At 59.3% G+C, this 19641-nt stretch overlaps 1 protein-coding gene across 2 annotated transcripts in view; it reads right to left on the bottom strand.

Moving 5' to 3' along the window:
• Positions 1 to 13604: 13604 nt before the first annotated feature.
• GAL3ST3 (galactose-3-O-sulfotransferase 3) overlaps positions 13605 to 19641 on the bottom strand; it is a 38527-nt gene continuing 32490 nt past the window's right edge. Inside the window, exons 2-3 of one of the 2 annotated variants that reach the window (XM_038408248.2) lie at positions 16554 to 16784; positions 13605 to 16193 (exon numbers count right to left, since the gene is read on the bottom strand). In XM_038408248.2, coding sequence (XP_038264176.1) covers positions 15005 to 16193; positions 16554 to 16681 — 1317 coding nt within the window. In that variant the 5' untranslated portion in view covers positions 16682 to 16784 and the 3' untranslated portion in view covers positions 13605 to 15004. The remainder of the gene's footprint in view (positions 16194 to 16553; positions 16785 to 19641) is intronic. The other variant, XM_038408252.2, reaches the window with a different exon arrangement.

Genomic DNA, 19641 nt, shown 5'->3' with positions numbered 1-19641 from the left:
CTCAGCTGGAAATGCTTTTCAAAGCAGGACTGAAACTATAAAAAGGAGGGGCAACCCCCCCAAGACCACCCTCCCTGACTATCTCATTCTCCACCCCTGAGAACACAAAGGAAACAGCTGCTGGACACTGGGGGAGACGTTGGTGAGAAAATTTGCTTTATATAGTTGGTTACGTTCGGCACTAGAAAGCGTTTTCTCTTTATTTTTCTTGTAACCATTTCTGACTCTTATGCCTCGTTGCTCATACTCACTTAAAATCTCTTTGTAGTTAATAAACGTGTTTTATTGTTTTATCTAATCCAGTGTGTTTAAGTTGAAGTGTCTGGGTAACTCCATACAGGATGGCAAGTTGTGTGTATATTACTCCCTTAAAGCAATAACAGATGTAATATATTTGGACTGTCCAGGAAAGGGCTGAGCAGTACAGGACATACATTTTGGGGGGGGGGGGGGGAAATCTGGGACTGTGAGTGTGTTGGGATCACCCAGCAGAGGTAACTGAGGCTGGTAAAAGCCAGAGTGCAACCCAAGCATGGCGGGCAGGCTGCAGTTACACACAGACAGTCAGGGTGTGATCTGCATGCTAGAAGGCTGTTTGTGAGCAGCCCAGATGGGAGCTGCCGCAGCAAAGTATTCTAAGAGACCCAAGGTTGCATGGCAACCCCTCACTGGTCTGGATTGCTCCCCAGTATGTCGCACACACCCTGGGACCAAATCAGAGCAGGTGCCCTCTAAAAGGGAAAAGCCCCATGTCCCATCACCAACCATGGAACTGGAGTCCCTGGAAAGACTCCAGCTCATCCTCCTGCGAGGGGGGAAGAGCTGGACCAGACTTTGCCTACAGAACTTGCTCTGTCTTTCGCCCATTGTACCTTGGCCACTGGGTGGTGCTGGCAGGCGGGGCCTCAACCACCTTGACTTTCCTTGACCCTTCCTCCAAGCGGGGGCTTCTCTGGCTGCCTTTCCTCCACTCATGGCTCTCTGATGTTCTCCTCTTCACCCTGCAAAGGGCAGAGCACAGCGGGGGCTCAGCACCCAGCTCCCGCCAAGAGCCTAGCCAGCTATTCTGCCCCCCTGAGCAGTAGTGTATCCGGGGGGGAGCGGGGGGAGCAGCCGCTCCCCTTCTGAGCACAAGTGGCACCTTTTTAATTTATAGGCACCTTTTTAAATTTTTACTCACCCGGCGGCGCTCTTGTCCTTGGCAGCGGGGGCCTTCACATGCTCCGGCTCCTCAGCGGCATTTCGGTGGCAGGAGCCTTCAGTGCCGCCGAGGATCCAGAGCGCCGCCCGGTGAGTATAAGCGGGTGGCACCTTTTTTTATGTCCGCTGCCCCTGTTCGCTCCACCTGGCTACGCCACTGCCACTCAGGTGCTAATCCCACACCCATCACCGTGGTATCAGGGCTGCTCCCAGCTGTGCACTGAGGTTGGTACCCATGTGATGCATTCCCTCTCCTCCCCTCCCCGGGCAGTTACCTGGATTGGTCTGGTGGAGTGTGGTGTAAATGCCATGTGATCTGCGTTTATATCAGAGCAGGCTGACGATGCTTAGTTCCTTGGGGGTCAACTTGTTCCATAGTCTCCCATTATTTATCCACTCAGTGCCAAGCGCAGAACCCTGGAGTCCACCTGCTCTAACCCACCACCCACCGACTCCCATACTAGAGCTGGGGATAGAACCCAGGAGCCCTGACTCCCAGCCCTCCTGCTCTAACCACTATACCCACTAGACCCCTCTTCTTGTACTGTACTAGGAATCATGTTTATCTGAGTTGGGGGCAGGGTTGGCCTGGTTTTGGTCACCCTGCAAAGACCTTTCTGTCCAGCCCCTCCCTTGTGGTGGATGCCTGCTGCAAAGCCACACTGAGGGGCCTCCCCATGGACTGTAGGCCATACAGGGCCTCTGACACATGCGGGAGCATGGGCCAGACTGCACACCCAGTTTGCAGCCACAGGCATCTCCCCTGGCAGAGAAATCTGTATCGCTGCCATTCAGCCTTGGGCAAGTAGAGGGCACTCTGGGATCAGGGTGTTTTCATTAGCCTGGGCTGTGAAAGGGAAGGAAATTCTCTGCCTCTGCTCCAGCCTCTTTATACCTGGGTATGGCCTGTCATACTGACTGCAAGGGGAGAGTGCTCCCTATAAGTTCCCACCGCACTCCTTGCAGCACAGAACCCCCTAGGGTTCAGCACTGACTGCAAGGGGAGAGCACCCCTATGGAGCACCTGTCCTGCTCCCTGCAGCACAGCGCCCCCTAGTGCCACACTCGGACATGGGAAACACAGGATTCATGGTCGATCCCCACCTTGGTTCTGTTGCGTTTCCTTGGGGAGCCAAAACAGCTTCTATGGCCTCATCCCCTTCGCTCTCTGCATCCTCCTCTTCCTCCTCCTCCCAAGTTGAATCCTGTCCTAGATCTGTAGTAGGAGATGCAGAAGCTGAAATTCTCGGGCAGGGTGGCAGGGGCTGGGCAGGGGGCAGCATTGGGACAAAGGACAGGTCGGGGGGGAAATATAAGGCTGAGGGACCTTAGATCTGATCGGGGGGAAATACCTGGTAGGCTGGGCCCAGGGTAGGTTTGCCAGGCGTCCAGTTTTCAACCGCGACTCCCGGTTGAAACGGGATCCTGGCAGCTCTGATCAGCACTGCTGACTGGGCCGTTAAAAGTCCACTCGGTGGTGCAGCAGGGAACTAAGGCAGGCTCCCTGCCTGCCCTGGTTCCGTGTGGCTCCTGGAAGCAGCCTGCATTTCCCTCCAGCTCCTAGGCAGAGGCACAGCCACAGGGGCTCTGCGTGCTGCCCCTGCCCCGAGCGCCAGCTCTGCAGCTCCCATTGGCCAGGAACCGTGGCCAATCGGAACTGTGTGTGTGTGTGTGTGTGCGCATGCCTGCGGACAGGGGCAGCATGCAGAGCCTCCTGGCCGCGTCTCTGCCTAGGAGCTGGAACAAAATGCCAGTTGCTTCCAGGAGCCACCTGAGGTAAGTGCTGCCCAGAGCCTGCACCCTGCATTCTCTGCACCCCAATCTCCTGCCCCAGCCCTGAGCCCCCTCTACCACCCAAACTCCCTCCTGAAGCCCACACCCTGAACCCTTTCTTGCACCTAACCCCCCTGCCCCAGCCCTGAGCTCCCTCCCGCACCCCAGCCCCCTGCCCAGCCCGGTGAAAATAACCAAGAGAGCAAGGGTGGGGGAGAGCAAGCGACAGAGGAAGGGGGAAATGGAGTGAGCAGGGGCAGGGCCTCAGAGAAGGGGTGGGGCAGGGGTGGGGAAAGGGTGTTTGGTTTTCTGCAATCAGAAAGTGGGCAACCCTAGTCCAGGGGTCGGACCAAGGGGGGATACCAGGCTGGCTGGGCCCAGGGGTTGGATTGTGGAGGAATGCCAGGCTGGCTGGGCCCAGGAATCAGACTGAGGGGATACCAGGTTGGATAAGCCATTCGGTCTGACTGATGGTGGTTGGGCTGGAATTCAGGGCTGGATGGGATGTGGGTCTAACTGAGGGATGCCGAGTGGGGGGATATCAACCTCCACACTCACCCTGTGGGGACTCTGGAGTGTGGCTGTTCCAGGCGGTGGTCTCTCTGCCATGGCCCCTAAAATGAGATGGGGAGATAGGTTAAAGGGGAGGATTCACCAGGACTTGTGGCCCAGGGGGGAGGGTAAGAAGAGGACTCACCTGCCCTGCTCAACACTGCCTGGGCCCCCCTGGGCACCAGCTCCCAGGGCGCCTAGCACCAAGTCGCTGTCTGCATCTTCCTCCTCCTCCTCCTGCATACAGCCTTCTGTGCCCCCCCACCGCCAGGCCCTTGCTGCCCTTCTCCTCCTCTCCTCCCTCCTGACCCCCTTGCTGCCCCTCTAGGCCTTCCTGCTCCTCGCTGCCCTCCTCCTCCTCACCCTGCTTCTGGGCCTCCCACCCCACAAGGCCCTCCTCCTCCTCGTCGCTGCCCTCCTCACTCTGCTCCTCCTTGGCCCCATCCTGGCCCCCCAGCCCTTTCAGCGGGCCTTCCTCCTCCTTGCTGCCCTTCTCCTCTTCCTCACCATGCTCCTGGCCCCTGCACCTTACCAGACCTTCCTCCTCCTCCTCACTCTCCTCCTCCTCGGCCTCCTCCTGACCCCCCAACTCCTTCGGCAGGCCTTCCTCTTCCTTGCTGCCCTCCTCCTCTTCCTCACCCTGCTCCTGGCCCCTGCACCTTACCAGACCTTCCTCCTCTTCCTCACTCTCCTCCTCCTCGGCCTCCTCCTGACCCCCCAACTCCTTCGGCAGGCCTTCCTCCTCCTTGCTGCCCTCCTCCTCCTCACTCCCCTGCCCGCCTGCTAGGCCTTCCTCACCCTCCATCTCCTCATCCTCACCACCCTCTTGGCCCTTCTGCCCCCACACCAGGCCTTCCTCCTCCTCGCTGTCCTCCTCCTTGCTCCCCTGACCCCCAGCCAGACCACACTCTTCCTGGCCCCTCCGATCCACCAGGCTTTCCTTGTCCTCTCCCCCATTTGCTGATGCCTGGACATGCTCCAAAGAGGAGCCTTCCTTGCTCCCCCTCCCCTCTGCCTCCTTCCCCTCCCCTGCCCCTCCAGAGCCTTCCTCCCTATTGCCCTCCTCATCCTTCTTCCCTGCTTCCTGGTCCCCCCGCCTCCCCACCAGGCCCTCATTCCCTTCCTCATCCTCCTCCCTCTCTTGGCCCCCCAATCCTCCTGCCAGACCTTCCTCTTCCTCCTCCTCCTTCTGTGTCTGCCCCATGGCTGAGTGTCCCTCTCTTCCCTCCAGCTGCCCTACCCCCTGGATGGGAACCTGCCCTCTCTCTCCCTTCAGCTGTGCCCCTTCTCTGCGATCCCTGTTCACCCCAGGCTGTCTCACCCTGACACTCAGCCTCCGCCTTGGCTTCCCCTGAGACTCTTCTGGCCTGTCATCCTCTGCCTGCTCCCCACATGGCTCCTGGCGCCAGCTCCCACCCTGATACAGGACTGTGGTGTCTCCTCCTGTCTTCTCCTTGCACCGCAGTCTTGGGACCCTAGGGATGAGAAAGAGAGACAGTCTGAGCACAGGATGAGACCACTAGGCACAAGTCCTGTGGCCCACCTCAGAGGCACCTGCATCTTAGCACCGAGTGAGGGATCCCTGTACAAACAGCCCCAGTGCCCTACCTCAGAGATCTCTGCAATTTCAGCGCCAGGCAAGGGATCCCTGTATAAACAGCCCCGGTGCCCCACCCCAGAGCCAGCTGCATCTCAGTGCAGGGCGAGGGATCCCTGTATAAACAGCCCCCGCACCTCACCCCAAAGGTGGCTGCATATTGGGATGGGTGGTGATGCACCATCCCCCGGGGTTCTCTTCAATGGCTGGGGACCTTGGGGGGATTCCAGGGAGGTACCTGTTCCAGGACTTCTCACAGGCTGTCTCCGTGCTGTCCTGCTCCCAGGCTCCTCTCCACAGCAGCCTCCTGGAGGCCCTGTTAGCTGCTCGGTGTCGGTGCCTCACCCCAGAGCTGGCGGCATCCTCAGTGTGCGTCCCAGCTCCTGCACGTGCCCTGGTCTGCGTGGGCTGGAGGTGAGTCCCTGGAAGGGAGGGGAGCGCAGCTGGGACAGGGTACAGCTGCCAGGCTGGGCATGGCCAGGGCCAGGGCTGCCCAGCGAAGTGCCCGATCCCTTCCCAGATCCGTGCCACAGGATTGCAGCAGAGCCAGCAACTGTGCCAGGCCTTGGAGGGAGGCAAAGACCCCACGCAGCTCACTTGTAGCACTGAGCCTCCTCCACGCACCCGCAGACCCCCTCCAGCTCCCCCCCCCCCCCCAGCCTTGCCACCCCCACAGAGCCCCCTAAGTCACCCTGTCACCGATCTGCAAGACTTCATTGCCTTGGCCTTTACCCAGTCTCCTGGGAGGACCCCTATTTCTCTGCCAAGCCCCAAGCTTAGCCTTTCCCAGGCGAGTGCCACAGCTCGCCGACTCCTTCAGACCCCAGGCCCCTGTTTGTCACTGTGCACAGAGCTCAGACCCCGTAAATGCTTCCAACTCCCTCCTGCCTTGCCATCAGAAGCTGGTCCCCCTGTGGACAGCCTGCTGTCTCACTCCCTCACCAGGTCCCAGAGCCTTGGGCTGTGTAGTCAAATGGCGGGGGCCCATACTGGGGTCTAGGGATGGTTCCAAAAGGCCTTATTGCCTATGTGTGAACTGAGCCCTGAGTCTTTTCACAGGAGAAGGGTTTGGGGTGTGCAGCAGACCCAGGGGGTTGGTATTTGGGGTTGACACTCTGATGGGGGATATTGCCTCAAAGGGGGTAATGGGGCAGGTGTCACTGCGCTGGATGATTTGTCAGACCTGGGGGGGCCAGACCAGTTCTGTGGAATCTGCTCACATGAGCTCAGGCTGTGGTTAGATGGTAGTATGACCAGACACGAAATGTGAAAAATCGGGATGGGGGTGGGGGATAATAGGAGCCTACATAAGAAAAAGACCCAAAAATCTGGATTGTCCCTATAAAATCAGGAAATCTGGTCACCCTATTAGATCGGGAGCTGCATAGCATGGGCCGATCGGCACATGAGATCACAGAGAGTAGGTCTGGCTCGGAGAAAAAAACAAAGGTAGGGACTGGCCCAAGTTGGGGCCGCACAAGGGGATCCTTTGGGGGTTCCCCATAAGGGGGGATTAGGGCAAACCTGAACTGGGGGTTTTGGCACCTATCGAGGGATCCTAAAGTCCTGAGGTGCAAGGATGTAGCTGAACAGAGCATGAGTGGGCAGGCATGCTGCTCGCAGGTCAGGTCTATGGGGTGTAACTGGCTGGGGCCTGCACCACCGGTGGGAAGATCAGTTCCCCCAGCCTTTGGGGCATGGATAGACCTGAAGGTCAGCAGGAGAAGGCCTCTGGGCTAACCCATGTGGGGGGTGATGTGCCCGTGGCTAGGCTCATCCCTCAGGTCCAGCGGGCTTGCCCTTGGGACAGCTGGTGCCTCAGCCCCATAGAGATGGATGGGAGGAGGGCCCAGGGGCTGTGGGACATGGTGCCGAGGTAACTCTCCCCTGCTCCGATGGAGCAGCCTGGATCAGTGCGGATCCAACAAGTATCTAACCCCAAAGGGGGCTGGCCCCTGGTTAAGGTGCTCACAGTCAAGACACATTGAAATGGGGCACCACGGAGGTGCTCTGAGTGGGGTGTATAAATCATGCTCTGCCACCGTCATTAAGGGCAGAGTAGCTGCCCCAAGCTGTGTCTAAGTGGCTGACCAGCGAGGCTTGGGACAAGAGGCTGCTGCCCAGGCTAGGAGGAGAGGGGTTTGCCAGCGAGGCTCAGGGCTTCCCAGTGTCAAACTGGAGGGGCAGCAGGACCTGGGGTGAGGCGGCTGTGGGAGACCTGCCAGGCCGAAGAGGGCTCCCCTTCCCCTCCACAAGCCGAGAGAAGGCTGGCCCCTGGGTGGAATAAGGCAGAAGGATTTTCAGGCAGCGGGCAATAGAAGGCCCAGCCAGCTCTGAAAGGCCAGGGGCCTGGGGGCAGGTCAGAGGGCTGAGCTTCTGCCCCTGCACAGGATCCCAGCAAATCTGGTAGCTTCGGCCCCCTGCCTTTCCCAGACTGAGCTGATGCTGTCGTGCTGGCGACTAACCCACGCCCCAGGCTGCACTGCAGATCCTCCCTGGGGCCATGCTGCCTGGAGGGGGGAAGCTCCCACGGGAGTCTCCGTTCAGGTGGACTCGCTGCAGAGCACGGGGAGAAGAGGCCTTTGAGCTCTAGAGAGCTGTGGAGCTGGCCCTTGTGAAATGCCACACCTTGGTCTTGGCAAAGAGGTAGGGCTCCTCCCTGGAGACTGGATGAAGGCTGTGGGATTGAACCCCTGTAGTTTGGACCCCACCTCTGCTCCACAAAGCCCCCCACCCTCCAGAGTCACATTAGCCCCGCAGCTACCCCACTCCCCATCCTCAGCCCCTAGAGCTCCCTTCTTCCCACACCCCCACTCCCCTCCAGTGTTGCATGGACATGGCTGGGTGATGGCACCCGGTGGCCCATACTCAGGGATGTGTTGCACCCTCCATGTGCCTGTCCCCCCTCTGCTCCCCTCTGGACTCCTCACTTCTCAGGACAGGCCCCTGGGCCTCCCCACCAGAAGCAGCTCTCCTCCTGGTGCGGGTGCCAGGGGGGCACCTGGAGCACTGCCACCCAGGAGAGCCCCATCCCTCACCCACACAGGCTCCCCAGGTGCACCCTTTGATTCAGCTGTGCTGGGAAAGCCGAGCCAATGTGGGTGGAGAAGCAGGGATGTCTCCTGATGGGGCATAGCAGCCAGCATCCTATAGTAGCCATGGTCCTTGGCGATGGGCCCTCTGTGGAGCCAGGGTGTGCCATGGGGGCCCACTGTGGGCCTGGCTGCTAGGGGCAGAGAAGGAAGAGGCATCAGCAGGGATAGGACCCAGGAGTCCGGGCTCCCAGGACAAGCAGTATATAGCAAGGACAGGAGGACCCAGGAGTCTGAGCGGGCTTCCAGGCTGAGTGGCACAGAACAGGGCCAGGGCTATCTCCTTACCCTCCAAGGGCCCAGCCCCACCTGCCCCTGTGGATGCAAGGAAGGCAGCAGGCTCTGGGGACTGTGTGGGGGAGACAGGATGAAGCCATGAGGTCCGATATTGCAGATGGTCCATCCACTGTGGGGGGTCAGGGAGGTGTCTCCCAGAGCGTGAGCGCAGAGCCGGGTCCAAAATCCAGGCAGAGACCCAGTCCTGGGGAGAGGGGGAAGAGAAATCAACCGAGTACCTGGTGATTCCAGAGCCCATCATGCTTCAAGGCAGAGCTCATGCTAAGCAGGGTTAGGCCAGGCCAGTGCTTTGGGGGCCAAGGGGGAAAACCCAAGAACTGTGGGGAGGAGGGAGGGGCAGAGGCACTTTCCCCCTCACAGTCAGTGCTGGCCCCAATGCCCGAACACTGTGTGCCAAATCCCTCTTGCCCAGGAGGGTTAGTGTGACTTGGCTGTGCCTACCTGGTGCTGAGGGACCCGGCCCGGGCTCCCTGTCTCCATCCTTGGGTGAAGAAGCAGCCGCTGCAGAAATGCGTCATAGTCCGCCTGAGATGAGCAAGACAGGGATGCGACCCTCTGCCCTTGGTCCTACCACAGGCCCCATCTGGATCCCCCGGGGCTGAATTCCTTCCCCTGCGTCTCAGCATCCTCTCCTGCCCCATGGAGTTACTGACTTCCACCCACTCTCTGCACTGGTGGTGCTAAATCATCCTCTTTCTGGGAGGATAAAACCCAGGAATTCACCGCCCCCAACACACACTCTCTAACCACTAGGCCCCACTCCCCTCTGAGAACACGGGCTTGAAGCTGGGAGTCCTGACTCAGTCTATTTTTCCTGGGGTGCTGTCCCCTGTCCGAGTCTGACTCTCCGCAAGGAGATCAGCCCGTTCAGCAAAATGTCCGGGTGCTGAGCCCGTCTCACCTTCCTCCTCCTGACAGCGTCTGTCCTGGCCCAGAGCAGCCCCAGCTGGGTCTCCAGGTGCTCAAAGTCCTGCAGCAGTTGGCGGTTCCGGTCCCGTGCCTGGCGCTCCCGCACACACAGTTCCTGCCATACTCGGCACAGCTCAGCTGCCTGTGCCCCAGGGCTGTGGGGTGAGGCAGGGATGGGTCAGCTCCCACCTGGGCTGTTCCCTGATACACAGCACCCACGGGGAGCTCCTAGGGCTGGCTTGCCCCACCCTGGGAGCAGGGGGCTCTGCCCCAGCAGGCGTCACCCCTGCACTTACCTTGACAGCTCCTCCCCATCCTGCCAGCAGTACCCCCTAATCAGCATCACCGCTCACCCGCACAGGAAGATGCAGGAACACCCCCAGTTCCTGCCGCTGAGTGTGTGGGATGGGAGGGTAGATGGACGGATAGACGGGGCGAGGGTGAGCATGCAGGCTGGGTGGTTGGTGGGTGTGCGTGGAGAATGGAGGGAGTCGTAGGTTCATTCACAAATGTTAAGGCCAGAAGGGTCCTTTAGAGCCTCTAGGCTGACCTCCTCAATGGCCCAGGCCAGGAAGTGTCACCCTGATACCCCTGCACTGCCCCCAGGCACTCGTCTCACTCAAGACTGTGCTGGTCCCAGGGGAATGAGGGTGGCAGGGGGCAGCAGTGCTGTCCCTGCTGGGGGGGGAAGGGTGGCAGTTGCAGAAGAGGGGAAGAGCTGTGCTGGTCCCTATGTGGGTGGGTGGTTGTGCTGTGGGGAAGGGAGGCTGTTCTGGTCTCTGTGGAGGGATGGTGAAGGGGGGCTGTGCTGGTCTGTACGGTGGCGGTGGGTTGTTCCAGTCGCAGTGGCGGTGGGAGTGGTGGTTGTGCAGGTGGGAGGTGTGGGGGGAACTGTGCAGGTGGGAGGTGGAGGTGTGGGGGGAACTGTGCTGGTTCCTATGGGGGTGGGGCCGTGCTGTGGCAGGTGGAGCTGTGCTGGTTCCTATGGAGGTGGGGGGTGCATGCGCTGTGGCAATTGGGGCTGTGCTGGTTCCTGAGGGGGGGAAGGTGCTAGTTCCTATGGTGGGGGGAGCTGTGCCAGTCCCTGTGGGGAGAATTGGGGGCAGTTGAAGTACCTCCGATGCCGCCTGTGGCTCTGTCCCAGGCCTGGCAGGGGGGAGCTCATTGCGGACGTGCTCTCTGTGATCAGCTCGGGGGGCGGGGGGGAGAAGGCTCTGCTGGGAGGAGTTGCTGTGTCCGTCTGACCCACAGCCCAGTGTCTAACTGAGCCAATCAAGGGCAGCCCTGGGGGATTAGTGAGAAAATCCCATTGCCAAGTCGGTTGCCCCCACCCCTGCAGAGTCTCAGCCCCAGCTGGGGGGGGAAGGTAGGGGGCCAAGGGGTGCTGGGCGGACCCAGTGCATGGACCCTTCCCTTGCTCGCCGCCCCTCCCTCCCCTGCCCTGCACCTTCAGGAGTCCTCCCTACCCCCACACCTCTGCATGGCAAGGTTAATCTCTGCAGCTGTAATTAGCTGGAACCGCCTGCCAGTATAGGGCCCAGGGGAGCCGCAGGGCCTAGAATAGCTGCAGCCTGTGCCCAGCCCTGGGACTTGACCAGCCCAGCCAGGACTCCCACGCTGAGCAGGGATGGGCTGGGACACCACAGGCATGGGACACAGTCAGAGCTGGCCCCAATGCCATAGTGTGGTGTTAGGGGGTGCTATGCTGCAGGGAGTGGGATGGGGCTCCTTAGCGGGCCTATCTCCCCTCCCAGTCGGTGCTGGTTCTAATGCCCCAATGCAGCTCTGAAATCTTCTCCCCTTATGGCTTAAATTAAATTCACTGTCCTTCCCCACTCCCTGTCACAAACACACGTGCAGCTGTTAAACCGCCCCCTGCGCTCCACTCCAGAGGTGGCTGCATCTCAGGGCTGGGTGAGGGATCCTTGTATAGATAGCCCTTGTGCCCCGCCCCAGAGGCGGCTGCATCTCAGTCTGTGAGCTATGCACAGTAGTGGCATTTATATTTGTGATATCCTATTGCCACCGCGAGCCATTTATTGGGCTGAAATCGTGGGAAATCTGGGCCGATCAAATCTTTTTGCAGAAATCAGCCGCCTGAGGGCTGGGCTATGGAGCTTAACTGTGTCCCATATTCTCTGGGGGTGGTTCTGTGGCTGTGCCTGCTTCTCTGCACTGGAGGGATGAGCCTGAAGCTTGGGAGGGTAAGAAATCTGTGATGATCATAATTGTCAGCCCCGTGTCTCCATGGCTCAGGCACTTGCCTAAGTCCCCCAGTGCTGGGGGATAGAAGATTACTTTTTAATCTGCATCAGTGTGGAGATTTTAGCATTATGTATCTCAGCCAGAACCGGTTCAGTTAGACTCTGGACACAGAGGGGCTGGTGTGCTGCCAATGTTATTAGTCCAATACTATCCTCCACCCTGCCACCCCTCCGCCCTGGTATCCCCTCCTCCCTGTTGCCCATCTGCCCTGGTATCCCCTGCTGCCCGTCCATCCTGGTATCCCCTCCTCCCTGCTGCCCATCTGCCCTGGTATCCCCTACTGCCCGTCCGTCCTGGTATCCCCTCCTCCCTGCTGCCCATCTGCCCTGGTATCCCCTGCTGCCCGTCCGTCCTGGTATCCCCTCCTCTCTGCCACTCATCCGCCCCCATCAGCTCCCAGCGGTGCAGAAGCAAGGGCAGAGAGGTGTGTTCCTAGAGGGGCTGTGAGTGGAACCCAGTGAGGAGTAGATCAAGCCAGCCCTCAGCCTGTCCACCCTGGTATCCCCTCCCCACTACCACCCATCCGTCATGGTATCCCCTCCCCCTGCCACTCATCTGCCCTGGTATCCCCTCCCCCTTGCTGCCAGTCGGCCCTGGTATTCCCTCCTCCCTGCCACCCCACATTAGAGCTGTGGGCCCATCCAGACAGGTCTTGCCACCCTGCACATGGGACCCCCCCGCATCAGCTCCCAGTTGTGCAGAAGCAAGGGCAGAGAGGTGTGTTCCTCGAGGGGCTGTGAATGGCCCCAGTGAGGAGTAGATTAAGCCAGCCTTCATCCTCCTGGCCCAGCAGTGCCCCCCCCACCACCATCAGGGTGTCATTTCTGTGGGTCGCTCCTTCCACTCCCTGGAGCTATCGGCTGCCATGTCTCCACATTGCCATCTGCGCTGGCATACTCAGCGTGGGATTGCTGGGGCTGGGGGGAGGGGAGAGAGACAGCCTCTGCCCACATACCAGCCCCCCATTGACTGCTTCCCTGAGCTAGCCAGTCCTGCTGCCCTGGGTCTAGTGCCCTCAAGAGGGGAAAAGCCCCATATCCCACTCCCTGAGCTGGGTACGGTCTATGGTGCAGGATGGTCCTTTGCCCTCTGCCAGAGATGTGTGAAGCCAGATGCTGCCACTGGCTTCACTCTCTCACCATTATGGCACAAGGGGGCAATTACTTGCTGCCCCCCTTGTCCTCCACTCTGTGACCCCCAATCCTGTTCTGCATAAGCAGGTCCAGGACAGTGGGGCACAAGATCCCTGGGGCATGTAGTCTGACCACTAGACGTCCCCCTCACCCTGTGCCAACATGCCCATTGCCTAGGCCTGCCAAGGACATCTGTGCAGCTGCACCTCCCCTTCCCTGCAACCCACCAATGCCTTTGTCTTTGCCCCACACTGACCCCTTTTCTGCAGGGGCAGATCTCTGTGGCCCATGCCCCCCAGGGTCCCTGCCAGGGGCTTATGGGCAGGGAGACCCCTGTTCTGCTTTGAGCCAGGCTGAGACCTAGCAAACCCAGCTCTGCGGGACCTGCTGGAAGGGAAACAAGGGTGGGGGGCTGGGAATGAGGCACCTGGTCCCCTCTATCTGACAACACTCCTGCAGTGAATCCAGCCCCCATCGGTGCCAGCAAGCCAGTCACCATCCTCAGGAACCAACCCTCAACTCCTCCCCAGACACAGCTGCATCGGTCCCTAGAGTCACACTCAAGGTGTGTGTGCCACACATACCATGTGTGCCTGACTGCCCCACCTCAGGCTCTGGCCACATGGAAGATAACAACTTCCTACTGCTGCCAGCTACAGGCTGCAGTATCTGCTGAGGGTCAGGGGTCACACCCTGTGGTACCCATGGGGCAATGACCCAAAGAGAGCCACCCCCCAGAACTTCCCACCTGCCCCCCATGAGCCACAGACACCAGAGCAGACCAGGCACCTCACAGAGTCCTTTATTGGGGGCAGGTTCCCATCCCCCTGACAGTTCATAGAATCATAGAATATCAGGGTTGGAAGGGACCTCAGGAGGTCATCTAGTCCAACCCCCTGCTCAAAGCAGGACCAACCCCCAACTAAATCATCCCAGCCAGGGCTTTGTCAAGCCTGACCTTAAAAACCTCAAAGGAAGGAGATTCCACCACCTCCCTAGGTAATCCGTTCCAGTGCTTCACCACCGTCCTAGTGAAAAAGTTTTTCCTAATATCCAACCTAAACCTCCCCGACTGCAGTTGCTCTGAATCAGCCTCTTCCTGGGAATCCATTACCCAGGGAATAGCTCATGAGGCGGGAGGGCCCAGACAGTGCCCCCCCGGGATCCTGGGGAGGGAGTCACTCCTGGCTGGGACACTGTCACCTTGCCACACCAGTGTGGCACACTGGCAAGGGGTGTGTGTGTGTGTGTGAGTGACTGCACAGGGGGCCAGCTGTGAGTGATTGTGTGTGTGTGTGACACTGTGCATGTATGCAAACAGTGGTTAATTTGGGCCAGAGCTTGGCAGTGCCGAGCCCCAGCACCTCTGGGCTGGCTGCATCAGGTATGAATGTAAAAAATCGCTTGAGTCCCGACACCTGTTTCATTACAAAGTAAGCACTGTGTGCAAGGTGTGTGGGTAAACGGAAGTGGGGGTGGGGACTGATGGGGGGATTGTGTGGACAGATAGGATGTGTGCGCCATGTGTGATGGGGGGTGTCTGTGTGTGCGATAGGGTGTGTGGTGTTGTGTGCCCTGATCTGTTGCCTGGGGCAGGGGTTCGAGTCCCGCCTCCCCAGGGTTTAGCTGGGCCCCGTGTCTCCCATGCAGTACTATGTCCCCATGTCAATGGTGGCACTAGGGAGAGGTATGGGCCAGTGCTGGGGCGGGGAGTGCTAGGGAAGAAAGGCTGGAGTTGGGGGGGCCACCATCTAGGCCCCAAACCATGGCCACTGCTGTTCCGTGCTGAGCTGCTGGGCTTCCCTCCCAGGCCCCCAGATGCCTCAGTCCCCAGGTGGTGATGGGTGGATTTCCAAATCCAGGGCATGTGCAAACCATCCAGAACCTGCAAACAGACCTGACGCAGGCTCAGGAAGTGGGGAGTGGCAGCTTCCCAGTGCCAGATCAGGCCCCAGTGGCATTCAGTTCAGATTCAGCCCTCCCAAAGGGGCGTGGGATGCAGGGGGAAGGGCGTGGGGCTGTTGTGCAGGATGGGACTGTCACAGGGAGGGAGAAGGGGGCCGGCAAAGGGATCTCCCCATGGCTGACCCGAGGGCGGGAGGGCACAGGAAGCCATGTCCATGATGCTCGCACAGCCCCTCACCCAGGCGTGAGTGTCTAGTCTGGGCAAAGGTCCCAGCCCCTGTTCAGGCCGCCTTGGGCATTGTGGGGTGGCGGAGGGGGAGGGCTCTGGCTGGGCGCGGGACTCCCCGGGGGGGCAGTGGGCGGTGGAGCATGGCCCTGCGGCGGGTACGCAGGCTCTGCTTGCGCAGCATGTAGCGGGAGAACTGCACCTCAGGCATGGCCAGCTTGAGGCAGCGCTCGTCAGGGGGGGCACCTGAGCCGGGCACGGCCGGAGGCAGGTCATAGCCCACAATGTCCACCTTGGAGCTGGGCTGCCAAGGCCGCAGCTCCTTGTTCTTGATCTGCGTGGCGGGGCGCAGCTGGGGCCGCCCCCCGAAGCAGCGGCGCAGCAGCTGGTTGCAGGCCCGGCGCAGCGCCCCCACCTCCTCCGCCACGCACTCCCGCCCCGCCTGTGCCACCTTGCGCCAGAAGGTGGCGTTGAAGTGGTCGTAGAGCTGGGCGTCCAGCCCGTTCCAGGTGCGGATGCGGGCGGCCAGCGCCTCCGAGCTGATGTTGCCCTTGGACCGGGGACCACGCATGTTGAGCTTGACATAGAGCACGTCCTCCAGGTCCCAGGAGAGCAGCCGGCGCAGCAGCACCAGCGACTCATCGAAGTACTCGGCGATCATCACCAGCGAGAAGACCTCCTCCACCTGGCGGATGAAGCCAGGCAGGTAGGTGGGGTCGGCGGGGCTGTGGTCGTTGTCCCCGCCCAGGTCGTAGAGCAGGGTGTTGTGGGCGTACATGGAGAACTTCTCCTGGGGGCGGTAGAAGGCCAATGGGTTCGCCAGGAAGGCTTCCATGGAGCCGTTGGGCACCCGCTTGAAGGCGGAGCAGTACTGGTTGTAGTAGGTGAAGAGTGACTCGAACATGGCCACGGGCTCGCGCAGGATGGTGACGTAGAGCGTGTCGTTGGGCATGAGGCGGTGCAGCTCCTGGCGCTGGAAGCGCAGGTGGCTGGCGATGATGCGGGGGGGCAGGGTGTGCGGGTGCACAAAGCGGGTGGAGAAGTTGCGGGGGTAGCAGAACTGGTGGTCGCAGGCATGGTGGGGCAGCGCCACCATCACGTCGTGCTGCTCGGCGAAGCGGAAAAGGATGTTCTGCACCGTGGTGCCCGCTGTCTTGTGGGTCTTCAGGAAGGCCACCGAGGTGTGCTTGGGGCGGGGCGAGGGGGCTGGGGGGCAGCCTGGGGAGGAAGGCTTGGGGGACCTGCTGGGGAGAGGGGGGGTCAGAGCGAGGGGCATGGCCAGCCCCGCACTCCCCAGGACCCCTGCCCTAATCAGCCCAATGGGCCCATTCATTTCCTCCCCATGTCCCAGCCCCACATGCCCATCTGCCCCCGCCCCAAGCCCACTAACTCTGCCCCTGAACCATCCCACCCTGTCCCACTATCCATGCCCCACTCCACCCAGCCCTGCCCCCATTCCCTAGCCCTGTCCACATAGCCCCACTTGACGTGCCCCCTGCCCCATCCTCCAGCTCTACCCCCCTCCGTGCTCCAACCCTTCTTCTACCTCACTCCCACATGACCCCCATCCTCCAGCCCTGTCCTCCCCCTCCCTTGCTCTGTACCAGTTGAGGTGTGTGCTCTGGTGGATGAGCAGGCTCAGGGTGCTGAGTGCCAGGAGCAGCAGCAGCAGGGCCTTCTTGCGGGACATCATCTTGAGGGCGCAGTGCAGAGGAGGGAGGGCGTAGGGCATGGTGGGTGCTGGCTCCCCCCTACCTGGGCCCCATCCAGCTGGGCACCTCCCTCGTCATGGAGCCACCGGGCGGGAAGCTGGGCCAGCCTCACGCCGGGGAGGCCTGGGGGAAGAGGGACAGGTGAAATGCGGGCATGCCCACTTCTCACATTCATGCCCCCACCCTGCCCCTTGGGGCCATTCACAACCAGCCCATGCCCCTTTTCACAGGCACGCCTGGTCCCCTTTGCACACCACCGCCCCACACTCCTGCACTCACACTGACCCTCGCGCCCACCTGTGCATGCGTCCTGGGACACAGGATGTTCCAGGCTATAGTCCCCATCTCATAAACGGGACTGACGTTCTTGGGCCCTAGACGGGCTGGGCCCTGCATGTAGCTGAGTTCAAATGCATGTTGTTGAAACGAGCCCACCTCAGCGCGTGAGCCAGGTCGCTCTGTATGATGGCCCCATCCCCAGCGTTATTTACCTCTCTGCCAATCTGTGTTCCATGGGCGCATGTTACCAGCACTGAGCTGGCATTTCCTTCCAGACTATTGCATAGCGCCAGGCCTAGAAACCCTCACGGCAGACCCCACTAGAAGCAGCCCTATTGGCTGACAATCCCCCATTGAGCTCTATCAGTTAGACAGTTTTTAATCTAGTTAATAGTGGCTTGTGACTGTGCTCTTCAGGGTCCAAGACACATTTCAGGGCAGACTCCAGAGGGAGCAAAAGTCCATGGAGTTTATTAAGGCAGCTCCCCACATCCTTCCTTGGCAGGGGATCCCAACGATCCCCACGAGGCCCTGCAGACCTGGCACCACAGACAGCCCGATAGTCATTTTGGACTAAAGCAAAGAAATAATCCCAAATCTAAACTCAATAGTTCTGTGCCAGACCTAGCGTCTTCTGGACTCTGGCAATCAACAGTCTCTGCAGAGGGGCTGGGCTGGACCTCTCCCTAGGAAGCAAAGGAAAGGAGATCTGTTCTCCACCCTGATCAGCCAGCTACTGAGCTGTTCTCCAGTGCTCTCCCCCTCCTAACTTTACCTGACAGCGGGTGTCTGTGTAATGGGGCGGGGCTCAGTGGGTCCATAGCACCTCATTAACCCTTGCTAACCACGTCTACACTACAAAGTTTGGTCGGCACAAGTTGCATGGGCGCACAGTCGCCAAAGTGTGTATATTGCTTGTGTGCATGCACACTTGGCTGCTTGTGTTGGAGCTGCATGTACCCACCAGGTATGCTTGTGCCAATGCAAAGTGCAGTGCACTGCGGGCAGGTACCACAGTGCGCCATGCGCCACCGTCCCATGCAATGCCCTTGAAGGAATTTTCAGTATGTGCTGTGGGATAGAAGCGACTTACCGAGGGATCTCTGGGAGGTGAGGTCTAGTTCCCAGCATGCAACTTCCTCCATCCCATAATACCATCCATAGCCCATCATTTTTGCACCTTTAATTTTTTTTAATCCCACAAACCCATGTGAACTTCTCCGTGTCCGCTGTTTCTGATAGAAGCACGGCGCCCTCACAGCTCTGCACAGTCCTCCTGTATCTGCAGACCTACAGGAAGTAACCCAACAGTGGGAAACATACGGCTTTATTTGAGGACAGTTAGCTGAAGGACATAGCAAAGAACAATTCCAGGTTGTTGGTAGCATTCACGGAGCAGCTGCAGATGGTGGAGCGCCGCTTCTGGGCCTGAGAAACGAGCCCTGACTGGTTTGATCACATCATAATGCAGGTTTGGGATGATGACCAGTGGCTGCAAAAGTTTTGGATGCAAAAGACCACATTCCTGGATCTGAGTGCCGAGCTTGCCCCAGCCCTCTAGCGCATGGACAGCTGAGTGAGAGCTGTACGGCCAGTAGAGAAGCCAGCAGTGATTGCACTTTGGAAATTTGCAATGCCAAATTGTTACTGATCAGTGGGAAATCATTCTGAAGTTGAAAAATCCACCGTGGGGGCCATTGTCATGCAAGAGCACAGGGTTGTTAATTGTCTCCTGCTAGGCAGGTCTGTGACTAGGTAATGTGCAGAACATAGCAGCTGGATTTGCAGCAATGGGGTTCCCAAACTATGGTGGCATGATAGACGGCATGCATATCCCTATTTTGGTCCCAGCCTGCCTTGCCACAGAGAACATCAACAGAAAGGGCTATATTTCCATGGTTATGCAAGCATTGGTGGATTCCCCTGAGATGCTTGACTCACATTAGGGTGGGCTGGTCAGGGGAGGTGCATGATGCTCGCATCCTTAAAAACACAGGCCTGTTCAGAAAGCTGCAAGCAAGGACCTTCTGTCCTGACCGGGGGATTACTATTGGTGATATGGAAATGCCAGTGGTGATTTGGCAGACCCAGCCTACCCCTTGCTCCCCTGGCTCATGAAGCCGTATGCTGGCCACTTTGACAACACCACGGAAAGATTCAGCAGGTGCAGAATGACAACTGAATGTACTTTTGGTGGATTGAAGAGAACCTGGTGGTGTTTACTCACTGGATTGGCTCTCTGGGAGAAAAATATCCCACTGGTTGTAGCTGCCTGCTGTGTGCAGTGTAATATCTGTGAGACAAAGTGGGAAAAGCTGCCGCCAGGGCAGAGGTGGAGCGGCTGTCTGCCGAGTTTCAACAGCCAGACACAAGGGCCACTACCGTTGCTCCAGGTGGAACAATGTGGTCGAGGGAGGCTTTGGAACCGGAGGGTTCTGTGCTGGCCCAGGAGCTGTGGGTGCTGCTGGGAATCAGGTCGCGCTTGCTGTACATCTCTAAATATGACTGGTTTCCTGCGCCACTGAGCGGTGTGGTGCTTGCTATACACTGACAAGTACAGTGTGCTGTGAGTCCCACTGTGCGTTCTGCCGTACGTGCTGGGCACAAATAAAGAGAATTTTATTCTCCATACATAGAAATTTATTGAGTGGCAAAAACACTGCAGAAAAACAACGTCCCAAAAGACAGACATCGCCATACA

This window comes from Dermochelys coriacea, chromosome 7 (assembly GCF_009764565.3).
Source record: "Dermochelys coriacea isolate rDerCor1 chromosome 7, rDerCor1.pri.v4, whole genome shotgun sequence".
NCBI classification, from domain to species: domain Eukaryota; kingdom Metazoa; phylum Chordata; order Testudines; family Dermochelyidae; genus Dermochelys; species Dermochelys coriacea.
The sequence above is the reverse complement of the archived record's forward strand: the minus strand, read 5'-3'. Positions and strand labels throughout refer to the sequence as shown.